This window comes from Limanda limanda, chromosome 13 (genome assembly GCF_963576545.1).
Source record: "Limanda limanda chromosome 13, fLimLim1.1, whole genome shotgun sequence".
Taxonomy (NCBI): Eukaryota; Metazoa; Chordata; class Actinopteri; order Pleuronectiformes; family Pleuronectidae; genus Limanda; species Limanda limanda.
This window is the reverse complement of record NC_083648.1, coordinates 21,180,641-21,204,288: the sequence shown is the minus strand read 5'-3', so window position 1 is coordinate 21,204,288 and position 23,648 is coordinate 21,180,641. Positions and strand designations below refer to the sequence as shown.

Genomic DNA, 23,648 nt, shown 5'->3' with positions numbered 1-23,648 from the left:
ATTGGGGGGAAACTTTCTTAATCCTACACTAATAGCACCATCAAATCCTTGAATGCAACCTTCTAGTAATTTATATAGGTTTTCTTGAGATTATCTGGTAAGGTCCCCTGTATTCAACCTTCTCCATAAAACACTGGTAAAAACTACATATATGTACCATTTAAAACATTTTTAAGTTGACAAAAAATATAATGAAGAAAATGACTGTTAATGCTCTCCCCCTCTCCTCCCCCTCTCCCAATCAATCTCTCCTCTCTCCCCTCTTTTCCACCCATCTTCTCTCTCTCTCTCCATGTTTCTCTGCTCGCCCCAACCATTCAAGGCAGATGGCCGTTCACATTGAGTCTGGTTCTTCCACTTGAAAGGACGTTTTTTTTCCCCTCTGCACAGTCACCAAGGTGATTGATCATTGTTGGGTTTCTGTATGATTTAAGATGTCGACCTTATACGTAAAGTGCTTAGAAATCATGTATATATTATGATGTGGCGCAATACAAATAAAATTGAATTGATGAAAGAGTGCAATATAACATCTTGAATGACTTTAAAGAACAATTCATATGCAGGTACTGTAGGATGTAGTGCTGTGACTGGGACCCACATCTCTCTAATTTAATTGCAAAGGAGAGCTATAACTATATATGCAAGACTGCACTGGGAAAAGCTGCAGACAGAATCAGGCGATGGATTAAACAATACTTAAGACTGATGCTACAGTGCTAAAATAAGTTTAATGTAAGTTAAGAACAGACACAGTTAACAAAGGAACAAATAATGGCATTTAGAAGAGTCTTAATTTATTTTAGATATATATTTCTCAAGTTAAACTTCTTTTGCAGATCAGATAACTGCACAGAGCAGTTCAATCTTGGACTGTGTTTATCTAGCGTTTTCCTAGTATTATCGACAACTCAATCATTCACACAGCGCTACTATACGGAGCATTTTTCTATCACACAACATTCCTACACTGCACAGGAGTTCAGGGTCCAGCCCAGGGACACTTGGAATGCAGACCAGAGGAGCTGAGGATCGAACCCCAGACAACCGCTCTATCTACCGAGCCACAGCCACCCCCGTCTCTCATATGTACAGAGAGGAAGTCTGCCCAGATAAGAGTTATAAAAACATTTATACAGATAACATGGTTCGTTTCATTGACAGCAATCACCTGACAATGCAGAACAGTTTACTGCGGTTACAAAGAACAATTGTGGTGATTCAAAGCCAACATCAAATAAAAACTGGTGAACTGGATATTTCCTTAAAAGCCAGCAGCATTCTCAGCCTACGTGATCAAACAGACACTGAACAATTAATGAACAATTAATATTTGAAAATGTTTTCTTCTGAAGCGCATTCTTCTTTGTCCCATAATAAAACAAACTGCTCTTTCATTTCAGTCACAGACACGACCAAGCTCTGGTTGGTTAAACAGCTGCTTTGGTCGTCTCATTACTGTTCAGTCTACAATTCTTACACATCCTTTGAGGATCCATGCAACAACAGATAGTCCAAGCATGAAATGCAAAGCTGTTTCCTTCAGTTAATTTGTGAGCCTCTTATAATGTATTCAGTTTTTATTTGCTCACTTCTGTTTCAATCTCATAATAAGATCTCATCGCCGCGCTCATGTCATCAGCATTCACCGAAACTACTTTACTGTCAAGCAGACTGTATCCAAGCGGAAACATTAATTAGCCATTTCATTTTTGTCAGGACATAAACTGTAATTTGTGGAAACAAAAACTGATGATGCACTAACTGTTTACGCTCATGACGATTATTCAGTCACCCTGGACTTAGCTCCCTGCAACAGTTAGAAGAAGCTGTCTAATAATGTAAGGGTTTATTGTTTCTTGATTATCATGCTTGGTGTTAACCGCTGATGTAATTAATAACTAGAATTCTAAGATCTGTGAACTTCTGTCAGGGCTGTGGTCGGGAGTTTAGCCCGGATGAGTAAACACTCCAAAAAGGACAGAAAGTCTTGTAATCATGTCACCTATTAGGGTTATTGCTGAATTATAGTTTCAGAAAACTTGACATTGAATTCAATTATTTTATTTTTATGTAAAATATTCCAAGAAATGTTCCCTGAAAGATAAATTACTTATGTCTTAGCTTTTATGTTGCCCCAGTTCTACATCAAAGTTAACAACTAGCTCGTAAAACATAATCAACCATTTAGGAACAGAAATTTCAGAAAGGTAAATGTAGACTGAATATTGGATTTATCGGGGAAACACTGCAGTAGATTATTAGGCACAGACATGAAGAATCTGAGAATGAAGATTATTTTTTTTTTTTTGTATTTCAAGAGTAAAGTGGAAATATTGAAAATTAAGTTGAAATGTCGAGAAAAAAGTTGAAATCTTGAAAATAAAGACAAACTAAGTGAGAGGTAGATATCTTTAAAGTTGAAATGTCCAGAGTAAGATAAACTCTGTCTAATCCAGTTAGGGTTGGAGTGATTGACAGCACCTGTGAAGAGCCACAACCTCTTCTACGTCCTAATACTGATACATGACCACACTGTGTTTATGTGCTAAAATAGGAAGCATGTCCTTGTTCCTAAAACTGAATCAACACAAGTCATAGTCACATTTGCTAGTGATTGTGTTTGTATTCTTAAAAGCTTTACTTTATCTGGAAATTTCATATCTATTTTCAACATTTTTACTTTACTTTTCATGTGCAAATAATAAAAAAAGCACCTCCAGATTTAGTTTTTCTCAAGTCTGATTGTATTTACCTGTCGTCAAGACATCAGCGCTATTCAATATGCTAATGTTGCTTCACATCTGCTGTATGTGGTGTAATCCTACAAATACTGTGAAACTAAAAGGTGATAATGTGTCCTTGTTTCTGTTGCCCTCAGGTGACCAACATTTCAAGCAAAAAACTTTTTACACCAGGCTGTTAGGTAATTTGTGACTAAGGCCTTTGCCATCAATTCAATTTAGTTATATTTGTGTAGCGCCACATTAAAAGATGCATATTTCAAGGCACTCTACACGCTTTCAGGTTGAGACCCTTAAATTATAGACAAACAAAACCGTTCCTACAAGAGCAAGCACTTTTGCTACTGTGGAGAGAAAAATCCTTGACGCATGAAATTGCAAATATATCTCAAATGAGATGCGATTTAACAAATAAATTATAAGGACAGAAGAAAGTTGTGCCTCGGGAAAGGAAAGATGAATTTACATGAAGCAATGGTGTTCTGGTCTTTTAACTCAATAAAAACTAAATAAGATGAAATACCTTGGTACACACAATTTGTATAAAGACAGGAGAACTTGGTTCAGGAGTTTGAACTCGGTCACAGCCACGTATCAGGATGTTTTTTGTCACTTATTTCCTCTTTTCTTAAGAAGATAACATTTCATATATATATTTCTATCGTATTTCAAGGTTTTTGGTTTGACTGTGCACTGCAAGTTGGACCAAGAATCTTCTCTGTTGTAATAAACTCATATATTCAAGTAAAGACAACGTAGACTCATTATTTATTTATTCACTTTACACCAATTAGACATTCAACCCTCTTTCATTAAACATCTGTCAAGACGATTTTATTCTTCAAATTAAGAAACAAAATGAACAATTTCCCACTTGCAACAAGTTCTTTCCATTGAATATAATAAGAAATACAGAGCTTTAAATTGAAGTGTCAGTATTTAATAGTGGAGAAATCCCCCTTGGCCCCGAAAATACTCAAACTCAACAACTCCTAAAAAATAATATAAGTGACTTGAGTGGTAGTTATGGCCAAAGTTAAAGAGGAGACCACACGCCTATATAATAGAAAATAGATGTTAAATTAGAGATAAGCCATTTTCAAACATGAACCCCGTAGAATGTCGCAGAATTGAGTCCAGACTTTCTCTGGGGTTTATCATTCACACATGAACAACACATCAGCAGATTCTCAGGTCAGGTGCTTTATCAACAACACAATCTCCAAGGCGTTCAGGTGAGGGGGGGTGCAGCAGGTAGAGGCAGGGCGTAATAATTCTGCTGCAGAGATAACATGTTTTTGTTTACAGCACATCAACACCACTGTCGGCCCCTTTCACCAAAATCTTAAAGGTTCATCTTGTAGAATTTAGTGACATCTAGTGGTGAAGTTGCATGTTGCAGCTGAATACCTTCCACCTCACCCTCCCCTTCCAAACATGAAAGAGAACCTATGGTAGCCTTCAACTGTCATAAAAACTCAGAAGGTGTTGAGTTTGTCTTCAATGGGCTACTGTAAAAAAAAAAATCAGCCTACGTCAAGAGGACCTGCAGCCGATGTAACTATAAAGTATTTAAATATAAAGAGCTCATTTTAGGGTAAGGAAACCATTTGTACAATTGAAACACACAAGTAAAAACGTCAATGGCATTATTGTATATCCAATGTCTACCAATAGATCCCTTTCACCTAAATCTTACAGCTTTAACATCTTCATTGATGTCTTCATCATGTATGACACCGCTTTTTAATCCTGAGATATTTGTTGCCATTTTGTTGTTTTTTTCATTTTATAAACTTCTTCTGCTATGTTCGCAAATGAGATCTTCCTGACATTTTCCAGATTTTTAGGAGATTATCTACATTTTAGTGTAGGTCTGAAAATATTTATATATATACATATATATATATATATATATATATATATATATATATATATATCAGCTAAGATGTCTAGACTCTACCAATTGTGTACAGAAAGTAGTTTTCAGAAATCATCATAAATGTCTTTCAATATGCTGCTTTATGTAATATACAAATAAAGCATGTGTTCCTGCAGTGATATTACAAATTACATTCAGTTACCGAATCAGAGCAAGAATAAACACTTCACAGACTCCATGAGTACAAACAAGCTCAGTGCATAAAAACCTCCTGGGAATCCTTGTTATGGTAAATGACAGAAGTATCATGCAGGTCACCTACATCCCTTGAATACTCCTGTGGGAGAAGAAAAGAAAAATGAGCGCTATAATCACCAGAGCAGATCCTTGATAATAACGTTTTCAAACGGTGTGAAATAGAGTGATGACAGATCTTTTAATGGAGGCTTACATTACGCCTTGCTTTCATCTCTTTAGCTTGTCTCAGCAGAGGATCCTGCTCTGGAAACACACAGTGAGCATCTTTAAGCCACAAATAACGATGCAAATACACTTACTCAGGTATATTTAATGCATTCACAACATTTCATAGCCCAAAAAAGGATTCTGCCTCTGATTTATAATATGCAAAGAAATGAGAAGTTGCCTTACTGTGACGTTTCCACATCTTTCTTGTCAATAGCGACAAACCAACCACGAGCACCAGAGAGGAGCAAACCATCAAAGACTTCAGGACGAATCTAAAACACAAACAACAGAAATCACTCACTAATCACTATATAGGGAATTTGCCATTTAGGAGTGCCGTCCGCATGCTAGGAGCATATTTTTATACCCCTTACAGGACACTATGTGGACTCATCGTTTCCCACAATGCATTATGAAAAGTAGTGCACAACCAATGGTCACCAACCAAGCAATATTTACTATCATGCTCACAGCATTGAGACGAGAGGAGGGAGCCGTCTCTCTCACGTGATTCTACTCCTTCTTATTCTCTTCAAAAAACATCGGAGCTATCATGCGGATAGAGACAAGTGGATCCCTAATATTTCTGATGACAATAGAGAGTTTTAATGAGCTGCACGAGACAAATTCATAAGGTAAATTATCTAATAAGAGCCGAGCAGCACATCACAGCACAAACTGCAGCAAATACGTTTATTTCTACATTTAAACATGGTCATTCAACTTGTTTTTTTGTACCTAAAAGTATAACTCCCAAAGTGTTAATTAAACATTTAAAATGTATTATGGGATTTCGCACTGGCCAATGTGTTATCCTGTGACAACCAGCGAAGAGAAATTGCAGCAATTAGTTTCCAAAAGCATTTTTTTATTTTGCCGTTGAGGTCACCTTGTAGTCCTCATTGTAAAAGTCCATACAGTGAGTAGGGGGTAGTGAGCGAGTGGGTGATTTCGGACACAGCCGTAGTGATCTTTACAGCCAGTCCACTGCATCTCCGGTTGATACTTTAACCGTCCTGACATTGTAACACAACGGCCGAGATGATGACGGATGGATATTCCTCTGCAAGAATAGTACGATCATTATCTGCGCTTGGCGGAGCTGAGCTTGGGTGAACTCCATCGTGATGGCAAGGAGAACCATCCATAATGGTTAACAGTGTGAGCAGCATCACATCAAACATAGGAGGCATGGTAAAGGAGTGGCAATTCATGTGTAAATGCAAAGTGTAAATATTCAATGTGGGGGAAGTGGAATCGTAAAGAAGTGCTTGACTCTTACCCTTGACCGTTCCAGGAGTCCTTGGAGATGTGTCTGGGTGGAGGCAGGAGGTCATCAGACTGACACGCTGTGGGTGGGAGTGTAACAGATGTCGCTGCGGGGATAAAGATATTATACAAAAAGCTGAAAAATGATGTACAGTTTTAGGCAGCAGCAGTAAACACAGACCTCTGCCATCAATACCCTTGATATGTGACTTGTAATAATCAATACAGCTAGAGACCTGAGAGCCTCAGTGGTATGCCACAAACACATATTGATCTTCAACGCTCGGACGTGTCTATTTGTCATTTCAGCAGCTTGAAAATTGACATGGGGGGGAAAAGGCCATAAGTCAGACAATTGTGCCTCCTTTCTTATCTACAATGCCCTGGTTTGAATAGAGCTCAGTGACATTTTGGAATTTCAAGAAGCGAGTCAGATCCCAACGTAAATAACTCACAGTTCACTGAGTTGTCTGGTTTCTATTCCCTATACGCTCGGCAGATGTTTCCCACAATGAAACATCACATTGAAAGCTTGGATGGTGAGATTTTGGCTTTGGTAGACTCAGTACTTTTAAAGCAGCAGAGATCAATGTGTTTCATAAGTTTCTGTAATAATGGTGAAATGTCCGATATCAGATAAAACGTGGCCAACAGTACGAACTTTTCACCTCTCCTCTGTTGGTTGGTTGGTTTGTGTGATTACACACGATTACACAAAAACAACTGAATATATTTCCACGGAAATTGTTTGGAAGCAGGATCAGAGGATATACCCATGTTTTTTATTCACTTTCTTTAATGCAAGAGGTGTTTTTCAAAATTGTATCAGTGTTTGAAATTTGGTGCAGCTTGATTGAATATAAGGGGAGCAGTGCGCCTGACTGAGTATCAATGTAGTTTTAAACTGTGAATTATGGAAAACTTCCATTGGAGCTCCAGGACAAAAGCGCTGGAATCACAGTGAGTCAAATTTGTACGTGTGATTTTGTCCTCAGTAGACCATGGATTAAGAAGAACTTTTGGAATGTTTTGCTAAAGTTGCTCTGTGTGTGGGTAGTCAGGCTGTGTGCTAAAACTTCTGGCATTTCAACTTTATGGTGACAGTATGTCAGTGTCGTGTTTGCCTGTTCCTTTGCCCCAAAGTGTTAACAATATATTAAATGCTTTCGATAACAATCCTGTCTTGTGCAGCTTCAACAAATAATCAAATGAGACTAAACACTAACTTGTCTAGATCAGCGATTTCAACCTGGGGGTCCCAACCCCTTTGAGGAGTTGCGAGAAAATTCCCAGGTGGTTGTGAAGAAGAAAATAATAGAATATTTTCAAAATAAAATGTTCTAGACTTAGAATTTTTTGAACATTCAATTGTTTCTGCCGGCCTTTACATTTTTCTCGCTGTTCAAAGGTTTTTTCGGTAGTTTTTCTTCACTCTTTGTGAATTTGGGCTGTAGAAATACAATTTTATAGATTGATCAATTGATTGACTGACTACGGAGAAACACATATCGGCTTCTCCATCGAATCCAACAGGGGCTGCATTACACACTCACGGTGCAGTGGCACCAGCGACCCAACCCATCCTCTGAATTGAGGGATGGGGGAAAAAGAAAACTGTGATTATATTGATTATACTGTTGGATCACGACTGTTAAAGGTTAAAAAACACTGCTCTAGATTCCCAACAAATGCAGAGATTTGATGTGAAACACGTTTGTCAACCTACTTGTCGTGGGTCGTGGTGTGACCAGCACCTGCACAGCTATCTTCTGGTATCCTGAAGAACACCAGTACCAGCCAATGTCTCTCATCTGCAGATTCTTTAAGGTGACAGTGAAAGCCTTAGTTCTGTCATCACTGATGGCCACTGAAGTGTCTTCGTAGCTCCCTTCAGAACCCGTCGACAGACAGGAGCTCCAGTCTCCACTCCGACACCACTTCTTCTCACTCTCTCTGTTGGCAAACAGACACAGCAGACAGAGGGGACAGACTGTCCATCAGCGTCTGACTTGGATTGAAGATTTCTAACAAATAACCATGTTTAGTGAGTTTAGTTTGTAAATGTTGTTTTCCTTGCAGATGCACTTTAAAAATGCTCAAGGTTGTTCAACTTAAAGAGTTATGTTCAATTACTGCCTTGAAAACATATGCAGACTCAACTTAAAGATCATTTTTGATTAGATTTAAGGCTGAGAAAAAAATTATTTAATGATCATTCATTGTTTGAACCTCATACTCTGAATTAAAACAACTATGTGTACATTATCCATTCATGAAACCTTGCTTTCTCTAACATACAACACTTAAATTTAATCCCTCAACAAACATTTTCAAGTGAAGATAACAAACTAAATTCACACCATTTGCTTTCTCAAGTTGCAGTGTTAACTTGTAATTTGGGAGGCAATTTAACTTAAATTTTCAAATGAAGTTGAGATAAGATTGTTTCATTTAATTTTTATATAATTATATATGGGTAAAACATCCATAAATCTGACCAAACTAAACTAAACTTGATATGAATGGTAAAATCAAACACCTGTATCTCTCACTGTAGAGGCATTCAACTGAAACACTGCTCCCTTCTTCTCCTGTCAGAATGTTGTTCACTACTGACATACCTGCAAGAAAAAGATCAACTCATATCAATAGCCTGCATTTGTAATCAAACCATCTGAAGTACACGTTGTTTTTTCTCTCCGGGGATAAATATTGATTTATGAGTTCAGAATATCACCACCACTCACCATGAATAACCTTGATGTAAGGGTATGTGGCAGCATCTCGGCTCCATACACCACCTATTTCCACGCCGCAGATGTACCACCCAGAGTCGTGCTCCTTCAGGTTGTTCATGGTCACCGTGAACACCAGCTGGACCGGGTCGTCGAAAATGCTCACTTTATCCACAGCAGGGTTGATGGCACGGGGGTCATCTGTTCGGGCTAAGCTGGTGCAGAAATCCCTCATGCTCCCCTTACACCAGTATTTCACGTAGCCGGCATACTGAGGGTCGTAATGACACGGGACTGTGAGCGATCGACCCTCAAGGACTTCAAACTCTTCAGCTGTAGTAACCCCACAGAGGAAAGCTGAAGGAAAGTGGAGATGATTGAACACTGACCACAAGCTTGAACATCGGCCGTCAGAACAGAACAGTCGCTCAGTGTTTTCTTATCTGTGACTGAGGAACAGTGAAATGGCCTTGAGCAACATTTAGTACAATATTTACGGTTTCACTTTCCACTGTAACAAATCACTTCCTCCTTTTAAGTTCCCTCTCCATACTTCTTATTCCAAAATGGGATTATCCCTCTATAATACAGAATTTTTGGGGACAAATAGAAGAGGCTTTTGAGGACTCGACAAAATAAACATCAAACGTAGTTTAGCTTTGGGGCAAACAATACAGAAGCTCGGAAGATTGGATAAAAAAACACACAAAAGCCTCCTTTGGCTCTTGCAGCAACTTTAAAACCCCTTCTACTTTGGCATTAACAAATGATAAATACAGGGAATGGATAAAACTCTAAAGAGAAATGAATCATAGGAAACATATGTTGCCTTGTCGGACTAGGATTTGCCAAAAGCACAAAATAAAGTGAGGTGGCAGCTGAATACATTAATCCTCCTTAGAAATACTTTTCATCAGTTACCAGCAGACATAAATAAGCTGCAAATGATTATTGAAAAACTACTAGAATCATTTGACAGCAGTCACAGTAATTACCTGAGATCCATGGTAATAGGCTGAGAGTGAGTGTGAAGAGTTGCGGCATGTTTCAGACACAGTGTGAAGTTTCCCCAAATCAGTTCTCCCCCTTTGTAAACACAGACTTCAGGTTCCGCAGTGACAACTTCCCACGTGGGCGTTAGTTGGATTCAGATGGTCTAGATATTAACCATGTAGTTGCCTGCTGGTTTGTTGGATCATCCTAATAAAACTGAATTTACTGAAACAAAAATGCATGAAGAATATTGACCTATATGCTGATGTTCTATATATTCTTCTACATCCCAACAGGATTTGTTTACTTTCTCACATGCACAAACCTCCAGATACTCAAAATTAATTTGACCTTCTGTCACAATTTGAAAATGGACATATTTGCTTTCTTGGCAAAAAGATATGAGAATAGATACTGCTCATTACTGTTAAGTAACTATGAAGCTACAGCCAGCAGCTGGTTAGCATAAGGGCTGGAGTCAAGGGGAAACAGTTAGACGGGCTCTTTCCAAGGGTAACCCCACCAGCACCACTATAGATCACCACCTGACACGTTTATGGGGGAAAACCACTTCTCATCACAGACATGAGTGCCTCCTCAAAGTAAAGCCAAAGCGTATTTATTGCCCCCTGGTGGATGGCTGCAGTAGAGGTCATAAAACCTGCCTCCTCCATCCTAAAAAGTCAAATATACATGTAATAAATTGTACTCAAAGATGGTTTTGGTCATTTACAGTAGTTCATATCACCCTGCTGTTTGTTCAAGTGTTCATGTTTCCATCCCCCGATCGCTATTGCACAGCTTCAATTAGGACCTATCGGCACATGAAGGCAGCATTTGTATCTAGGCTATTTTGTCTTCATGTCTGGATAGTGGGAGGAAATGGAGACTTGTCGTCCTTCTTTACATACAGTCTATGCCTCATATTGGTTTTTGTATTTACAAAACAAACAAGATATAAAGTATACGAATGCTATGCTAAACAAAGTGCTTTCAAGCAGCTTCTGTAAAGCAATTTTTCACCATCTTCTTGTCTGACTCTAATAGAAGCAGCACATAAGGAGTCCTTCCCAAAAATGTCAGACAATTCCTCCAAGGTTAAACATCCTTCTGACATTTATATCTCCTGTTTTTATGATCTTCGTGCTTGCCATCTTTTTCCAAGCCTATATTCTCCCGAGAAACAAAATCCTGAGCTCCTTCCCCCCCACGGACGCAGATAATTCATTTGGCAGGCTACAATGAGGTTATTTGATTTCGATGCCTGAACATATTGGATTTGGTCCAGTCTTCATTTGTTGGATTAAGCTTCTACACACAGCCCCCACAGCCAGCGAATTAACAAACAATTATTCCAAGCCTCTCAATTTGCTCTGTGAAGGGTGTCAAGGATGTCCCAGAAGTCCCTTGCTTTTTAATGGGGCTACAAAGCCGTTTTATGGTCGTCAGTTTCCTGGAAAAATGTGGGCAAAACCCAGAAATGAAACTTAACTTACATGACGGTTCAGGCTGATCCCAGAAACGAAACTCAACTTTCACAACACATTCCAGCTCTGTGAAAGACAAGTTTACACATGTGTATGAATATGTTTTATTTTTTTATCAATTGTGGCATAAAAATAACAAAGATAGTAAATACACAGTCACAATTTTCCACTTGTCTCACAGAGGAAACAAGCGTAGACAAGAAAGAAATGACTCTCTATCGACAGTGGAAATTAATTCCCTATTTTTTTCCTGATCTGCCATTACTCAGAATGAATGTTAGTTAATGACATTTTCCTTCCAGTAGACGAGAGACAGAAAAGACATATCACAATCTAATTGTGAGCAGTGAAAGAAAGTACATTTACTCAGGTACTAGTGTATTTCAAATTTTATGGTACTCAACACTACACAAACCTTTCAAATCATAATGTTATAGTTTCTTTACACTGTCATTATGTGATGGATTTTGTTACTTTCTCATTGTAGATCATATATCTTAAGAAACGTGCATCTTATCAGCTTCACACTTGTGAAGTTGTTCAGGGCCCAGGGAAGTGCAGTGTTGAATCTGATGGGATTTGGACACCAGAATGAATAAAGTGATCTTTCACTGTGGATACTGGGACTCATCAATGTAAATTATGTTTCTGATCATTTCCACTTTTGTGCACTGAGTCGAGCTTCACTGAACTTTAAATAAACCGGTGAACAGATTTTTGTACAGCAGCCGTTTTGCAGCTTCAGGGTTCTGCCGACTGAGTCCAGCAGTCCAATCTTTATTTGAAGCAGGTCGATTACTTTTACAGTTTCAGAAAGAGACCTGGAACTGGCATTTACATAGTTTTAGCAAACAGCTCTTTCCATGCCAGCAGGTTTAGAACAGGCACTGGCCTAGAGTGCTTAAAATGAGCTTGACTGTGCAGCACCTTAGCAAACCACAAGATTCAAATATATCAGGAATAAAATACAATGTTCAAAATATATAGCAATATAATAACCACTCACCTTTACCTATAACCAGGACAAGACATTAATGAGTTGCATAAGTGTTCAAAATGTTATTGAATTCCTGGTAGAGAGCTCAAACTTCTCTTTTAAAATCTTTGTTAAGATTCTTTTAAGTCTTATACGACTCCCAGAATCCCGGAATCACCTGTCGTACAACTTTAAGCTATCCATTTTCAAAGGGACTGGTGCTTATGTCATCTCTTTAATGTGTGTAGAGCCCAGTAGATAGACCACCTCTTTAACTGCTAATAAATCAGCAGAGGAAGAGATTTTAGCCCTGACCTTTCCAGCAGAAACGTGGGCCGCCAGCTCGATTCAGACTATTTCTCATCTCCGTATGCGAAATGGTTTCATATCCAGTTGAAACTGGTCCTCAGATCTGTCAGAGCAAACTCGCTAAAACGAACCCCCGGGTCAGAGCATTCAGTGACAAATATAAGTGAGTGATGGCAACGCCTCAGTTTAAAGCAATTGAGCAGTAATGTGTTTGATTCCATCTGAGAGGCAGATCCTCTCATTCTTCTGCAGGGTGATGTTCTTTTGAGCGTGTTGCAAAAGTGGAAGGTGCCTGCTCCCAATACTCTCACGGAGAATTGAACTGTCATCTTCAGCATAAGAAACTGTGCAATCTGTAAGTTCAGAAAGAGTTCTCCAAGGTATAGACAGTAACACAGGAAATAGATCCGTGAAACAGACGATATAAAAGCAGTCATATATTAGATATAGTGCATCAAATATTAAGAGAATCGTGTAGAGATCAACCTATTATCCTATATTAGTGGATCATGTCATTGATGCATTAACTTACAAGCAGCACTTTAACGTAGTAGCTAGTTCAGATGTAGCTGAGCTCTTCTGTAAGGTTTTTGTTTGTCTGTTAGTCAGCAGGATTACTCAGGAAAAACGACTGAAGCGTTAGACAGAACTCTCCCTGCCTTTCGACACCCCTGATCTTTTATGCTAGTCTGTATTTCAGCTTGTTTACATTTTTAAACCATGTCATATTTATCTGAAAGATTTAGTGATTAACATTGCTGCATCAAAAAAATGTTAACAAAATATCTCAACAAATAAAATGTAGTGTATAGTTAAAGGTCAACAAAAAAAATAAAACTCCGCCAAGGCCCAATAGTCCTCTTGAATTGAGAATAACATTCCCTCAATTTGGGGGTACAAAGGTTTGATCCTAGCTCTTCTGGTCTACATGGACATATGGTTGTGTGGATAGTGGGCTAGGAAAAGGGCATTGTATATAAGTGCTGTATAAATGTGTGAATTTGACTTGTACTATGAAGCACTGTGAGTGGTCAGTATAATACAGTCTCTTACCATTTGTTATTAGTGTTCTCAGGTCACTTTGTTTTATTTCATAAAGGCACAAAATATCTTGCGACACACATGCATGAAATTCTAATAAACTACTTACAAAAATGTACTTGTTTAACTACTGGGTCTGGAGTTCTTTTACAATTTTTTGTAGACAGGTGGATGTTTAATATTTAGCTGTTTGCAATGAGCAGATCTTCATGTAAACTCATTTCTTCCCCAACAGTGATGGAAACAAAGCTGTTGTATAAATGAGGCTGTAATATAACAACAGAGCATAACAAAGGGAGGATATAGAGCTGAAATTTGTACAGCTCTGTGTGGCGACATGGTCTTATTAGAAGGATGCCTGTTGACAAGCAAAGGAATAATTCCTCTTATTTCTTTTAGATTCTGATACAATATATGCAATTATTTGTATCTAAAAGATATGTAATTGGGGAGGAGACTGAAGCTCCTAAGAGTTTAATATTTGTGAAATCAAGTTCTTTTAGACAAGTTGAAAGGAAAACAAGTAAATTCGCTATTCACCACATGTCTGTTGTTTTTATTTCGTCACCTCAGTGCAAAAAGGGAATGCTTTACAAATTTGTACATTTTAAAAAAAAAGGATCGACCAGTTTATCAGTAACAAAATTGTACTGTATCACATGTGACAAGATGCAACTGATTCAGTGTTGAAGGTGGAATGTGGCATCCTGTCTTGACGGGGAGATTCGCTATCTTCTCTTGTCGTGATCTTTGGGGGAAAAGAAAAGAGGAGACGAGGTGGAAGGGTTAGTAACATGGAGGTTATGAAACAAGAAAACAGAGTGTGACCTTTCCTCAACTGTCTGCCCGTCTAAAGATTTAATAACGCTGTTCTCTAGCAAAGCAAAAGCAATATGTGGTATCCTGTGGATCTACCCTGAATAGCAAGAGTCTGCTTTATCACACACTCTATCTGGAGCTGTTCCACTGAGAAATAAGTGATGACCTGGCAAGGACAGCTAATGTGACTAAGAGTACACAAAGGACAAGGGCATGTCTTATTTTCCAAGCATATATCTGTATAAAAGCCCTTTTACTGTCCACTGAGAGTCTGTGTGCTATATCCACAGGAGGGTTGGCTCATGTCCCTGTAAACTCTTATATCAAAGATACTGACTCTACTTAAAACCAATCATAAATTCATCTTTACTGTGGCAATGGTGCTGAACAAAATATAAACGTTAATAAATCCAACTTTACTAACTCTTAAAATGAGAGATGTTTGTGTAAACTACACACCTTCTGAGACGGGGCTGATTAATTTGGTTCAACCGATGAAGTTCATCACAACCAGGTGGAGGACGGTGTGAGCGAACAGGAAGTCAGCAAAGGCCCTCTCTGGAGAGATGGACAGGAAGTCTCCCTTGTTCTGTGGGTTGATCTGGATACGAAGACACACTGGAGAGGGAGAGAGAGAGAGGAGAGAGAGAGAGAGAGAGAGAGAGAGAGAGAAAAGGAGGAGGATTTAGTTTGTTTTGTGCACCACAGAATAATAAAAAATATATCAATAATTAATAACATTTTCAATTGATAGTTTAGCAAATATGTGTCAGAACTTATCAGAATAAGACTTGTGATGCTGACCGAATCATTCTTCTTTGAGCCGTACTGTTTTTCCATACTAGGTCCTCTCCCACAGTGGAGTAACAAAGTTGATGTTTAACAAATAGGAGACTAATGATTTTGAGACTGAGACTAAATTATACAAATATCCACAATTTCTCCTCATGACAGGTCAATGGGGGGGCGATACCCCAACCTGCTGCCTCCTGAGCTCTCTATGCCATCGTAGTTGTTTTATTTAGAATTAGGGTACGTTTTATGTTTTTTTTTTATATTGTCTCCTGACCATTTTTGATCCAATCATGATCCAGTGATTAAACAATGAAGAGTTGGATGATTTTGGTTAATGTCTCGTCGCCCAAAAAAGAACCCCCTTTTTCACTTTTGTAGTTTTGATGACCACTGTACGGCTTACCAGCGACAAAATATTTAAACATTTTTAAAAATCCAGGTATGAGACAAACAGTGGCTCATTTATTTAAGTCTATCAGTGAAACTGTACATTTTATGAGAATAATAAATACGTTACTGTAACGCATTTTTCTTTCAAAGCTGAAAAATCCAGCCCTGAAACCTTTTAAAGGAGCATTATCAATAAATGCGTATTTGACATCACTCATTGACACCATGCAGGGAAGCTGAGACAAATAGTTACTGACTTATTATCGTGCTGCTTAATGCAATGATCTGTATCATCATATCAGCCAAAAGGGCCTAATGTCACCCAGTCGAATGTTTTATGTAGAAGTTGTCAATGAACTCTGAGTCACAGGGTCTCCACTCTCCTGCACATACAACTCTGAAACCTAATGAGTTATTGAGTTACCTGTTTATTAGATAGATGCACTTTAAATACAATCACTTTAATGCAACAAACCTGCAGTAAACCCAACTAAAATGAAGGCTGGAATGTGCAGTGCATTTTAAAATCATTGGAATCAGCTTCGTGGTCCTGTTGAAGACAGAGCTTTGGGCTGCTGTTTATGAGTATTGCAGTAAATATTATAAATTGAATGGGATTAATGCAAACGGACCCTCAAGCCACTTTTATATCGCTTTTGATCGAGCTACATTAGCTTGTTAGCTAGCATGTGTCTGTGCTGGTCGCTGCAGGAGCACTGACCCCGGGACTCAGTGGAACCTTCCGGGGACAGTAACAACACTTCACTGTGTGGAGACGACTGACCTGCGAGGATGAAGGAGCCCACACACGAGATGAATCCGGACAGAAAGCTGTTGAAGGGGAAGGTACCGACCAGCAGACAGTAGAGGAACTGCATGGCTCCCGTCAGCAGGATGTACAGCAGGTAGGCGTCCACCACCTTCAGCTTGTTGACCGTCGAGGAGCCGTACTCCTCCAGGAAGCGGCCGACCACCGAGATCACAGAGTTAGACATGGTTATTGTGTTGGGGGCTAAGTGTGCAGCTAGCAGCGGTTAGCACAGCTCCTCTTCCTCAGTCCAATGAGTGACGTGTCCTCGGCAACCGGAAGCCGCCTCGGTGTTACAGGAAAGGCGGTCCGAGTAGCAAAAAGGCCCGTGTTGAACAAGGGATAGTGCGCACCGCCCTCCCAAAACTACCGAAAGAAAGATATGCTTAAAGTAAACAGATGTTACACTCTGTCAGTTTTATGACATGCATCCATGTTATTTTAATTTAGATAATCATAACGCGACACTAAGTGTAAAACATTGACTGTTATAAGACTTGATGAGGTGATTGGGTTTCTAGATTCATTTTCACCACGAACCAAAAATAACTATGAAATCCCAATATACTGTATCTACTTTTGCTAATAACTTTTTCGAAATAAACTTTATTAAGTAACAAATTAGCCAAACAACATAAAGCACACATATACTAATATAACTTACCCATAGAAATGAACAAATATAAAGTACAAAGTGTCATATTGACAAACACAAACAAATGTAATATAAATATAAGTTTGTCAAAACGCTAGTTGGTATAATCTTAAAGTTTGACATGTAAACAGATGATTATGTATTAGGTTTATCAAGCAATTAATAAATGGTAAGAAATTATAATTTAATAAAGTATCCAGAGTGTTTGCAATTGACATTTGACCTGTCAATAAAAGTTATTCATTTATCTTTAATGAAAAATGAAATGTACAACTAGTGTCAAATAGAACAGAGTTCACAATTTAACTTTATAGTTTAAATACAGACAATAGATAAACCAAATAAAATAATAATGTAAAGGAGATGTTAAAGCCAAAGTTAGTCTTGATTATCACAAATTTTCTGAGACAGCAAGCTCAAATCCTGGCAGCGGTACATGGGTCACTATTATCTGCATTTGCACAAATTACTCAAACATAAAAAAAGTGATTATTTACACATTTCAAACCTCTATCTGTCATAAAAAGCAATATATATTTTTTTTTTCAAGTTTTTCTTGGTAACCTTGGTGTAGATGTACTTGAAATTACTGGTTAGCCAGGAAAGTATAAGGTCCTGCCGTTACTAATACTTTGTTCCTGTGAGGTATTTCCATTTACTTAGGTACAGATGTAGTCAATAAATTGTTCCATGAGCAGTGGCATCTCTGTGCATCACTGCTATCATGGAGTTATTCACCATCTTGAATGTGTCTCATGTAGAATTTAAGGCAAGGACACATTTTTCCTTTGGTTTATCACAGTTTACTGAGGCACAGTGTCAGCCACACTGTAAATTATGCTAGGAACACAGTCCTTGACATTCCTCCCTATCCATAGGCACCAAGATCATGCAGATGGATCTGATAGATATGGAGCTTCTCTTGATTCATAGCAACAAAGGCAGCTGCCTCCAAAAAAGTTTTGCAACAGAGGCAGATAGATGCCAGACAGGGTGACACCAAAGGCCGCTGCCTCTAAACAGCCTGGCAACAGAGGCAGCTCCCTTTACACCTCAGTGGCAGCTGCTGTTGACGCCGGAAGAAAGCAGGTTTAATTCGTTTGACCGCGATCATAGACTGGTGCATCTTCACAAATAGACGATCTTCGCGCCTGGTCAGCTGATCCGGGAATGTACGAGTTACAAAACACAAGCTGCTCTCTCACGGTGACTCGTTGTGTTTGTGTGGCCGGAGCAGAAAACGTGTTGTTCTCCTCGATCGACTGAACTGGATGTAAACACCGGGGCATGTTGACAAATGGATCCCGGTTCAGCTCCGATGCAGACCGACTGTGAGACCGAGTAAGTCAGTGTGGCATAGCTGCTCAGCTACACACACACAAACACACACAAAACACACACAATACACCGTGTTCCTTGGGTGACCTGCGCACATTCACTCCCAGCAGCTGGAACATGTGTTTCCACTTGGTCACTCCAGTGAGTCATTGCATCTGAATCCAATCAGAGGAAGAAAGACACGATGTGAGATGGTGTCCGGCTCAGTGAGTTTGTTCAATCCACATCCACACTAACACATAAGGAGGATTTAGACATGTAGCCATCTTATGTGATAGCACAATGCATGTCTGCTCTATGTGAGAGACAGTGGGATATCTTAGTCAACTGAAAAGTGAGCTGACTATATTGTTTGTAATCCGTGTTATACTGTGTGGAGCTGATTGTGAAGCAACACATGCTGAAAAAAAAAAACTTGTCAACAGGTTGAGCTCCTAAGCGATTTAAAAGTGGTGTGTGTTTTGTAAAGTCTCCCTTTTTTTTTACCAGATTAGCAGCAATATTTGTGAACTTTGTCATCTTTACCTTCTTTGCTAAAAATACACCGAAGATAATGTCCACGTTAAAGTTCATGATTTTCCGAGATCTTTATTCTTAAATGTAAGCTAAACCTACATGTTAAATCTGAATATAAAGTCCTAATCTAAACGTTAAAGGTTGAGTTTAAATGTTAAATCTAAATGCTTATCTCAAATGATAATTCTAAATATTTAATCTGAATCAAAATGTTATCTCTAAATGTTATGCCCCATATAGTACTGGTTTAATGAGATTTTCCACAAACGTGCCTTTTAAAAAAAAAATGTCTCTAAGGAAAGGAGCAGCAGTGGATGACACTCCAGGGGGGAGGTGGGTACACCCATGACTCAGCAAATCTGAATAACCTGTTGGTATGAGGGCAGGTGACAGGCCTGGAGCTGTACCTGCTGTACTGGTGGTGGTGGTGGAAATATGACACTGGCCTGTTTCCACCTGCAATCAGAACGGAAGGGGATTGGGGATGGTTGACCCTTATTTTGTTTTTCAACATATTTTAAATAAGTGTTCAAGACTTCACTATTATCAGTGTATTTACTTAAACTGCTTAACAATGAAATATAAATGACTACTAAGAAGTCACAGGTAACTGGGATAGTCATTAACCTCTGCTCCAGTGCTGTGGCTCATGTGTGAGGGTTGTGAAACGTGACACCCCCGGATGTGTAGTCGTCGTGTGCCTCATGTAAACAACAAACCACACTTGCTTGAACCTTGGACTCGTGCCAGAAGCATTAGTACTTTACATTTATCAAACACTGATCATTTCCTGTTCTGTCGCTTCACTGTCCTCATGCATCTGTGTTTGCTTCGTGCTGTCAGGGAAAACTCAGTTTGGAGCTGGTGGCCCTCATGGCGTCCGACCTCCACGTCCCTCTTGAAGACAACCGAGTCCAAGATTCTTGCCTGTAAGTATGTCTCGACTCATACTGGCTGATTATATAACCACTGGGAACTAGTGTAAACATAGCTAGGCCCTTTGATGGTGTATTCAAGCTGCTTACCCTTTATGAAATATCACATTTCTGCATCTTGATTTTGTTGTTACTCTTCTTTTCCTGATCACATCAGGTATTAAGAATGACCTGTGGGCCCGGTTTGTGACGCTACCAAACCAGTATCAGCTATGGACATTGACTCTCACCAACAAGATGGTTCACAAACCTGCAGGTATGACCCTCCTCTTATTGCATATCAGGTGGCAGCAGCTGTATTCTCTGGACTGTAAAACCCACAACCAAACTCGTGCTCTGTTACCCTCCTTTCTCCACCAGTCCCCAAGACTCCACTGGTGATGGTCCATGGCTTTGGAGGAGGGGTGGGGATGTGGATCAGGAACCTGGACGCGCTGAGCAGGTCACGGCCCGTCTACGCCTTCGACCTCCTGGGCTTTGGCAGGAGCTCCAGGCCTCCCTTCCCCTCAGACGCCGCCGAGGCAGAGGAGCAGTTTGTCGCCTCCATTGAACAGTGGAGACAGTCTGTGGGCCTGGAGACCATGATCCTGCTGGGGCACAGTCTGGGGGGATACCTGGCTACCTCCTACGCCATCCAGTACCCTTCAAGGTAGTAAAGATAAAATGATAACTGGAACCATCAACTAAACCCACATCGGGGACGCGAACAGCAGCATATACTTCAGTGTTTGTCATGTTGAATATAAGCTATTTTATCTCTATTTAAGACGTGTACTTTTTATTTGGTCAACTGTAGAGTCTTAAAACATTTTGTGATCTTGTTTTATTGGAGTTCCAAAGGCGAGTTGGATAGCACTGTCATTTTTGTTGCGTTAACATGAAACACTGCAAGCAGACGGTGAGCCTCAGCTTGAGAGGGGCCAATAGGTGGATTTTATGACTGAGGATGATCAGAGTCAAACTGACAGGTTCCAGTCTTTATGCTAAGCTAATTGATTTTATGCTATGCTAAGATAACTAAGCTACTAAGCTAATACTTAACAGAACTGTAGCTTATTGTTTTTAATGGCCTTAAACTAGAGACATGAGTTTGTATTAATGTTGCTCAGTGTCTTGTAAATACTTTGCCAAAATATTTGCTAGAACAACTTTGCAAGTTGTTTTGATGTCCAGTATTTTGTTTACAGATTTAATGCTTTAACGCTGCCCCCAGTGGCCGGAATAAAACAAGTTAATGCTACTTTAAACCTGTATTTCGACTAAATTGTACAAAATTCCAAGAAAGAATCTTTTTTATATTTACCTCCTATTCTCAGGTTATGCTCCTTCAAATGTGCATCTGTATTATCTGGTAAAGAGACACAACTAACAAAAAATTCTAAATTGTAAAACGCTGTCCCTTTAACCCAATCACCCCAGCTTCCTAAATACAGTATTAAGAAAGACAGCAGTGCGTACCACGTTATGAGTCAGCAAATAAATGGTACTTGATATAATTTGTCTTCTGCTGTCTTTTTCCAGAGTATCACATCTTATCTTGGTAGACCCTTGGGGTTTCCCTGAGAAACCTGGTGCACAAACTGAGGCGAATGGCGCTAAGGGGACAGAGACGGCAAAGAGGCCGGCACCTCCACGCTGGGCGAAAGCTATTCTAGCGGTGGTTTCCCTCTTCAATCCACTGGCTGTCATTCGAGCAGCAGGCCCATGGGGTGAGAGACATGATTGTTGATCTAGTACAAAGCTGAGCCACATGATACCCTGTCCACTAACATCAGAGTATGTCACTGATTCAGGTCCGGGTTTGGTGAATAAATTCCGCCCTGATTTCAAAAGGAAATTTGAAGATCTGTTCGATGACGACACAATGACGCAGTACATCTACCACTGTAACGCACAAACCCCGAGGTATGCAGACATTCTGTGGTAGAATTTTTAGCAATACAACATAGTGCCTGATAATGGCCAACACATCTCTCATGGCCTTTTCTCCTCGTCGTCCTCCTCCCAGTGGTGAAGTTGGTTTACGTGCCATGTCGGAGTCTCTGGGCTGGGCCAAGAGGCCGATGCTGCAACGGGTTGAGCTGCTGCCGCCCTCCATGCCCCTCTCCATGCTGTATGGAGAATCTTCCTGGGTGGACAGCTCATCGGGGAACAGAGTGGCCCAGATCAGGAACCAGGCCAACACCAAAATGCTGGTGAGTGGACATGCAGTAAAGACATTATGCTGATGTTGTCCAATTTTGTCTATAACAGCACAACACTGAATTTGTATCATTTTAATTCAATATATTTTCTTCAGCACCTAAACGTATTGTGTCTGCACATAACTAACTGTCTTTTTTACCTGTGTTTATCTGCAGCTGATAAACGAAGCCTCTCATCACTTGTATGCGGATCAACCAGAAGAGTTCAACAGAGCGGTTGAAAATATATGTAACTCTGTTAACTGACTCCGTGTTTATCTGTGTGTGTCTTCCTGTGCTTGTATCTTTGTGAGGACCCTAGCATAGACCCTACAAAGTGAGAACATTTTTGGAAAGTGAGACAGTCCTCACTTCTTCAAAGGGCTGTTTGAGGGTTAAGACTTGGTTTTAGGGTAAGAGTTAGAATCAGGTTAAAGTCAGGGTGAAGCATTTAGTTGTGATGGTTAAGGTTATAGTAAGGGGCTAGGGAATGCATTATGCCAATTAGTGTCCTCACAAAGATGGAAGTACAAACGTGTGTGTGTGTCTGCGCGTGTGCTTGTGTATGCGCTGAATGTATAGACAGAGTCCATGATGGTGGTTTTAGCAGTGTAATATATGCATGTCAAGCATCCTGGATGTTGCTCTGTAACAAGTTATTACTGGCATCAAATTGCTGTTTGGTATTTATTACGCCAATTTATTTATAACATGTAATTTTTTTAATCTGCAATGTGTTCATACAGAGCATTAAATGATCCGATTAAGCCAACACTGAAATAATGCCGCCTGTCTGTTACAAAGCAGACACCAGTCAACTGATACGCACATTTTATATATACCTCACATCAAACATTAATACACTGTATGTTATATTTTCTTTGACTTCTGTACCTTTATCACTGTATTAAACAGATGATTGTGTTTTATACATTGAAAACAATAAAAGCTTATTTGACAGATGCTGTCCCTCTCTGCTGTTGTAGTAATCCACATGTGTTGCACTTTGTGACCCAGCCAGCAGAGGTCAGTAACAAGTGTCATCCCCATGAAAGTCCTCTGATCAAACTGCTGCGTACTCTCAACTATGCAGACAGAGCAGCCCTTGTCATTACATTAGTTAAAATAGCATTTGTAATTAATGTAACGGTCATATGCATAGTGGGGTAGTTTGATTTAAAACAATATACAATTGCTATTAGTTGTTTTTAAAGTACCATGAAATGGGAATATTCATGTACCTACGTTTATATTATAATTGTCCTTCAGTACAGTACTTAGGTTAAAGTATTTCCTTACATCGCT

At 39.5% G+C, this 23,648-nt stretch overlaps 3 protein-coding genes across 4 annotated transcripts; 1 reads left to right on the top strand and 2 right to left on the bottom strand.

Moving 5' to 3' along the window:
• Window positions 1–3,495: 3,495 nt before the first annotated feature.
• pigr (polymeric immunoglobulin receptor) lies at window positions 3,496–10,199 on the bottom strand. 2 transcript variants are annotated; one of them, XM_061084069.1, is made up of 9 exons: window positions 10,094–10,199; window positions 9,111–9,455; window positions 8,903–8,984; window positions 8,090–8,316; window positions 6,377–6,470; window positions 5,984–6,157; window positions 5,278–5,366; window positions 5,078–5,127; window positions 3,496–4,963 (listed from the first exon to the last, which is right to left on the bottom strand). In XM_061084069.1, exons 1-9 carry the CDS (start codon window positions 10,140–10,142, stop codon window positions 4,880–4,882), a joined length of 1,194 nt encoding a protein of 397 aa, XP_060940052.1. In that variant the 5' UTR covers window positions 10,143–10,199; the 3' UTR covers window positions 3,496–4,879. The 2 variants fall into 2 exon arrangements, with proteins under 2 accessions (XP_060940052.1, XP_060940053.1); XM_061084070.1 differs by lacking the exon at window positions 5,984–6,157.
• Window positions 10,200–14,432: 4,233 nt separating this feature from the next.
• dad1 (defender against cell death 1) lies at window positions 14,433–17,017 on the bottom strand. The gene is made up of 3 exons (XM_061084006.1): window positions 16,693–17,017; window positions 15,183–15,341; window positions 14,433–14,652 (listed from the first exon to the last, which is right to left on the bottom strand). The coding sequence occupies exons 1-2, from the start codon at window positions 16,901–16,903 to the stop codon at window positions 15,211–15,213; spliced, it is 342 nt and encodes a 113-aa protein (XP_060939989.1). The 5' UTR covers window positions 16,904–17,017; the 3' UTR covers window positions 14,433–14,652; window positions 15,183–15,210.
• A 1,532-nt stretch (window positions 17,018–18,549) lies between these two features.
• abhd4 (abhydrolase domain containing 4, N-acyl phospholipase B) lies at window positions 18,550–23,303 on the top strand. Its single transcript, XM_061084068.1, has 8 exons — window positions 18,550–18,712; window positions 20,069–20,154; window positions 20,318–20,416; window positions 20,521–20,809; window positions 21,682–21,869; window positions 21,954–22,065; window positions 22,169–22,355; window positions 22,521–23,303. The coding sequence occupies exons 1-8, from the start codon at window positions 18,669–18,671 to the stop codon at window positions 22,608–22,610; spliced, it is 1,095 nt and encodes a 364-aa protein (XP_060940051.1). The 5' UTR covers window positions 18,550–18,668; the 3' UTR covers window positions 22,611–23,303.
• The last annotated feature ends 345 nt before the right edge of the window (window positions 23,304–23,648 follow it).

What these genes read in the sequence shown, in the direction of transcription:
- pigr (XM_061084069.1), bottom strand. Translation starts at nt 10,142, where the DNA reads ATGCCGCAACTCTTCACACTCACTCTCAGCCTATTACCATGGATCTCA. An exon ending in TTACATCAAGGTTATTCATG is followed by an intron (nt 8,985 to 9,110) that starts GTGAGTGGTGGT and finishes TTTTTCTTGCAG; the next exon opens with GTATGTCAGTAGTGAACAAC. An exon ending in CTCTACAGTGAGAGATACAG is followed by an intron (nt 8,317 to 8,902) that starts GTGTTTGATTTT and finishes GTTTGCCAACAG; the next exon opens with AGAGAGTGAGAAGAAGTGGT.
- dad1 (XM_061084006.1), bottom strand. Translation starts at nt 16,903, where the DNA reads ATGTCTAACTCTGTGATCTCGGTGGTCGGCCGCTTCCTGGAGGAGTAC. An exon ending in GGGCTCCTTCATCCTCGCAG is followed by an intron (nt 15,342 to 16,692) that starts GTCAGTCGTCTC and finishes CTCCCTCTCCAG; the next exon opens with TGTGTCTTCGTATCCAGATC.
- abhd4 (XM_061084068.1), top strand. Translation starts at nt 18,669, where the DNA reads ATGGATCCCGGTTCAGCTCCGATGCAGACCGACTGTGAGACCGA. An exon ending in CAGACCGACTGTGAGACCGA is followed by an intron (nt 18,713 to 20,068) that starts GTAAGTCAGTGT and finishes TCGTGCTGTCAG; the next exon opens with GGAAAACTCAGTTTGGAGCT. An exon ending in GATGGTTCACAAACCTGCAG is followed by an intron (nt 20,417 to 20,520) that starts GTATGACCCTCC and finishes TTTCTCCACCAG; the next exon opens with TCCCCAAGACTCCACTGGTG.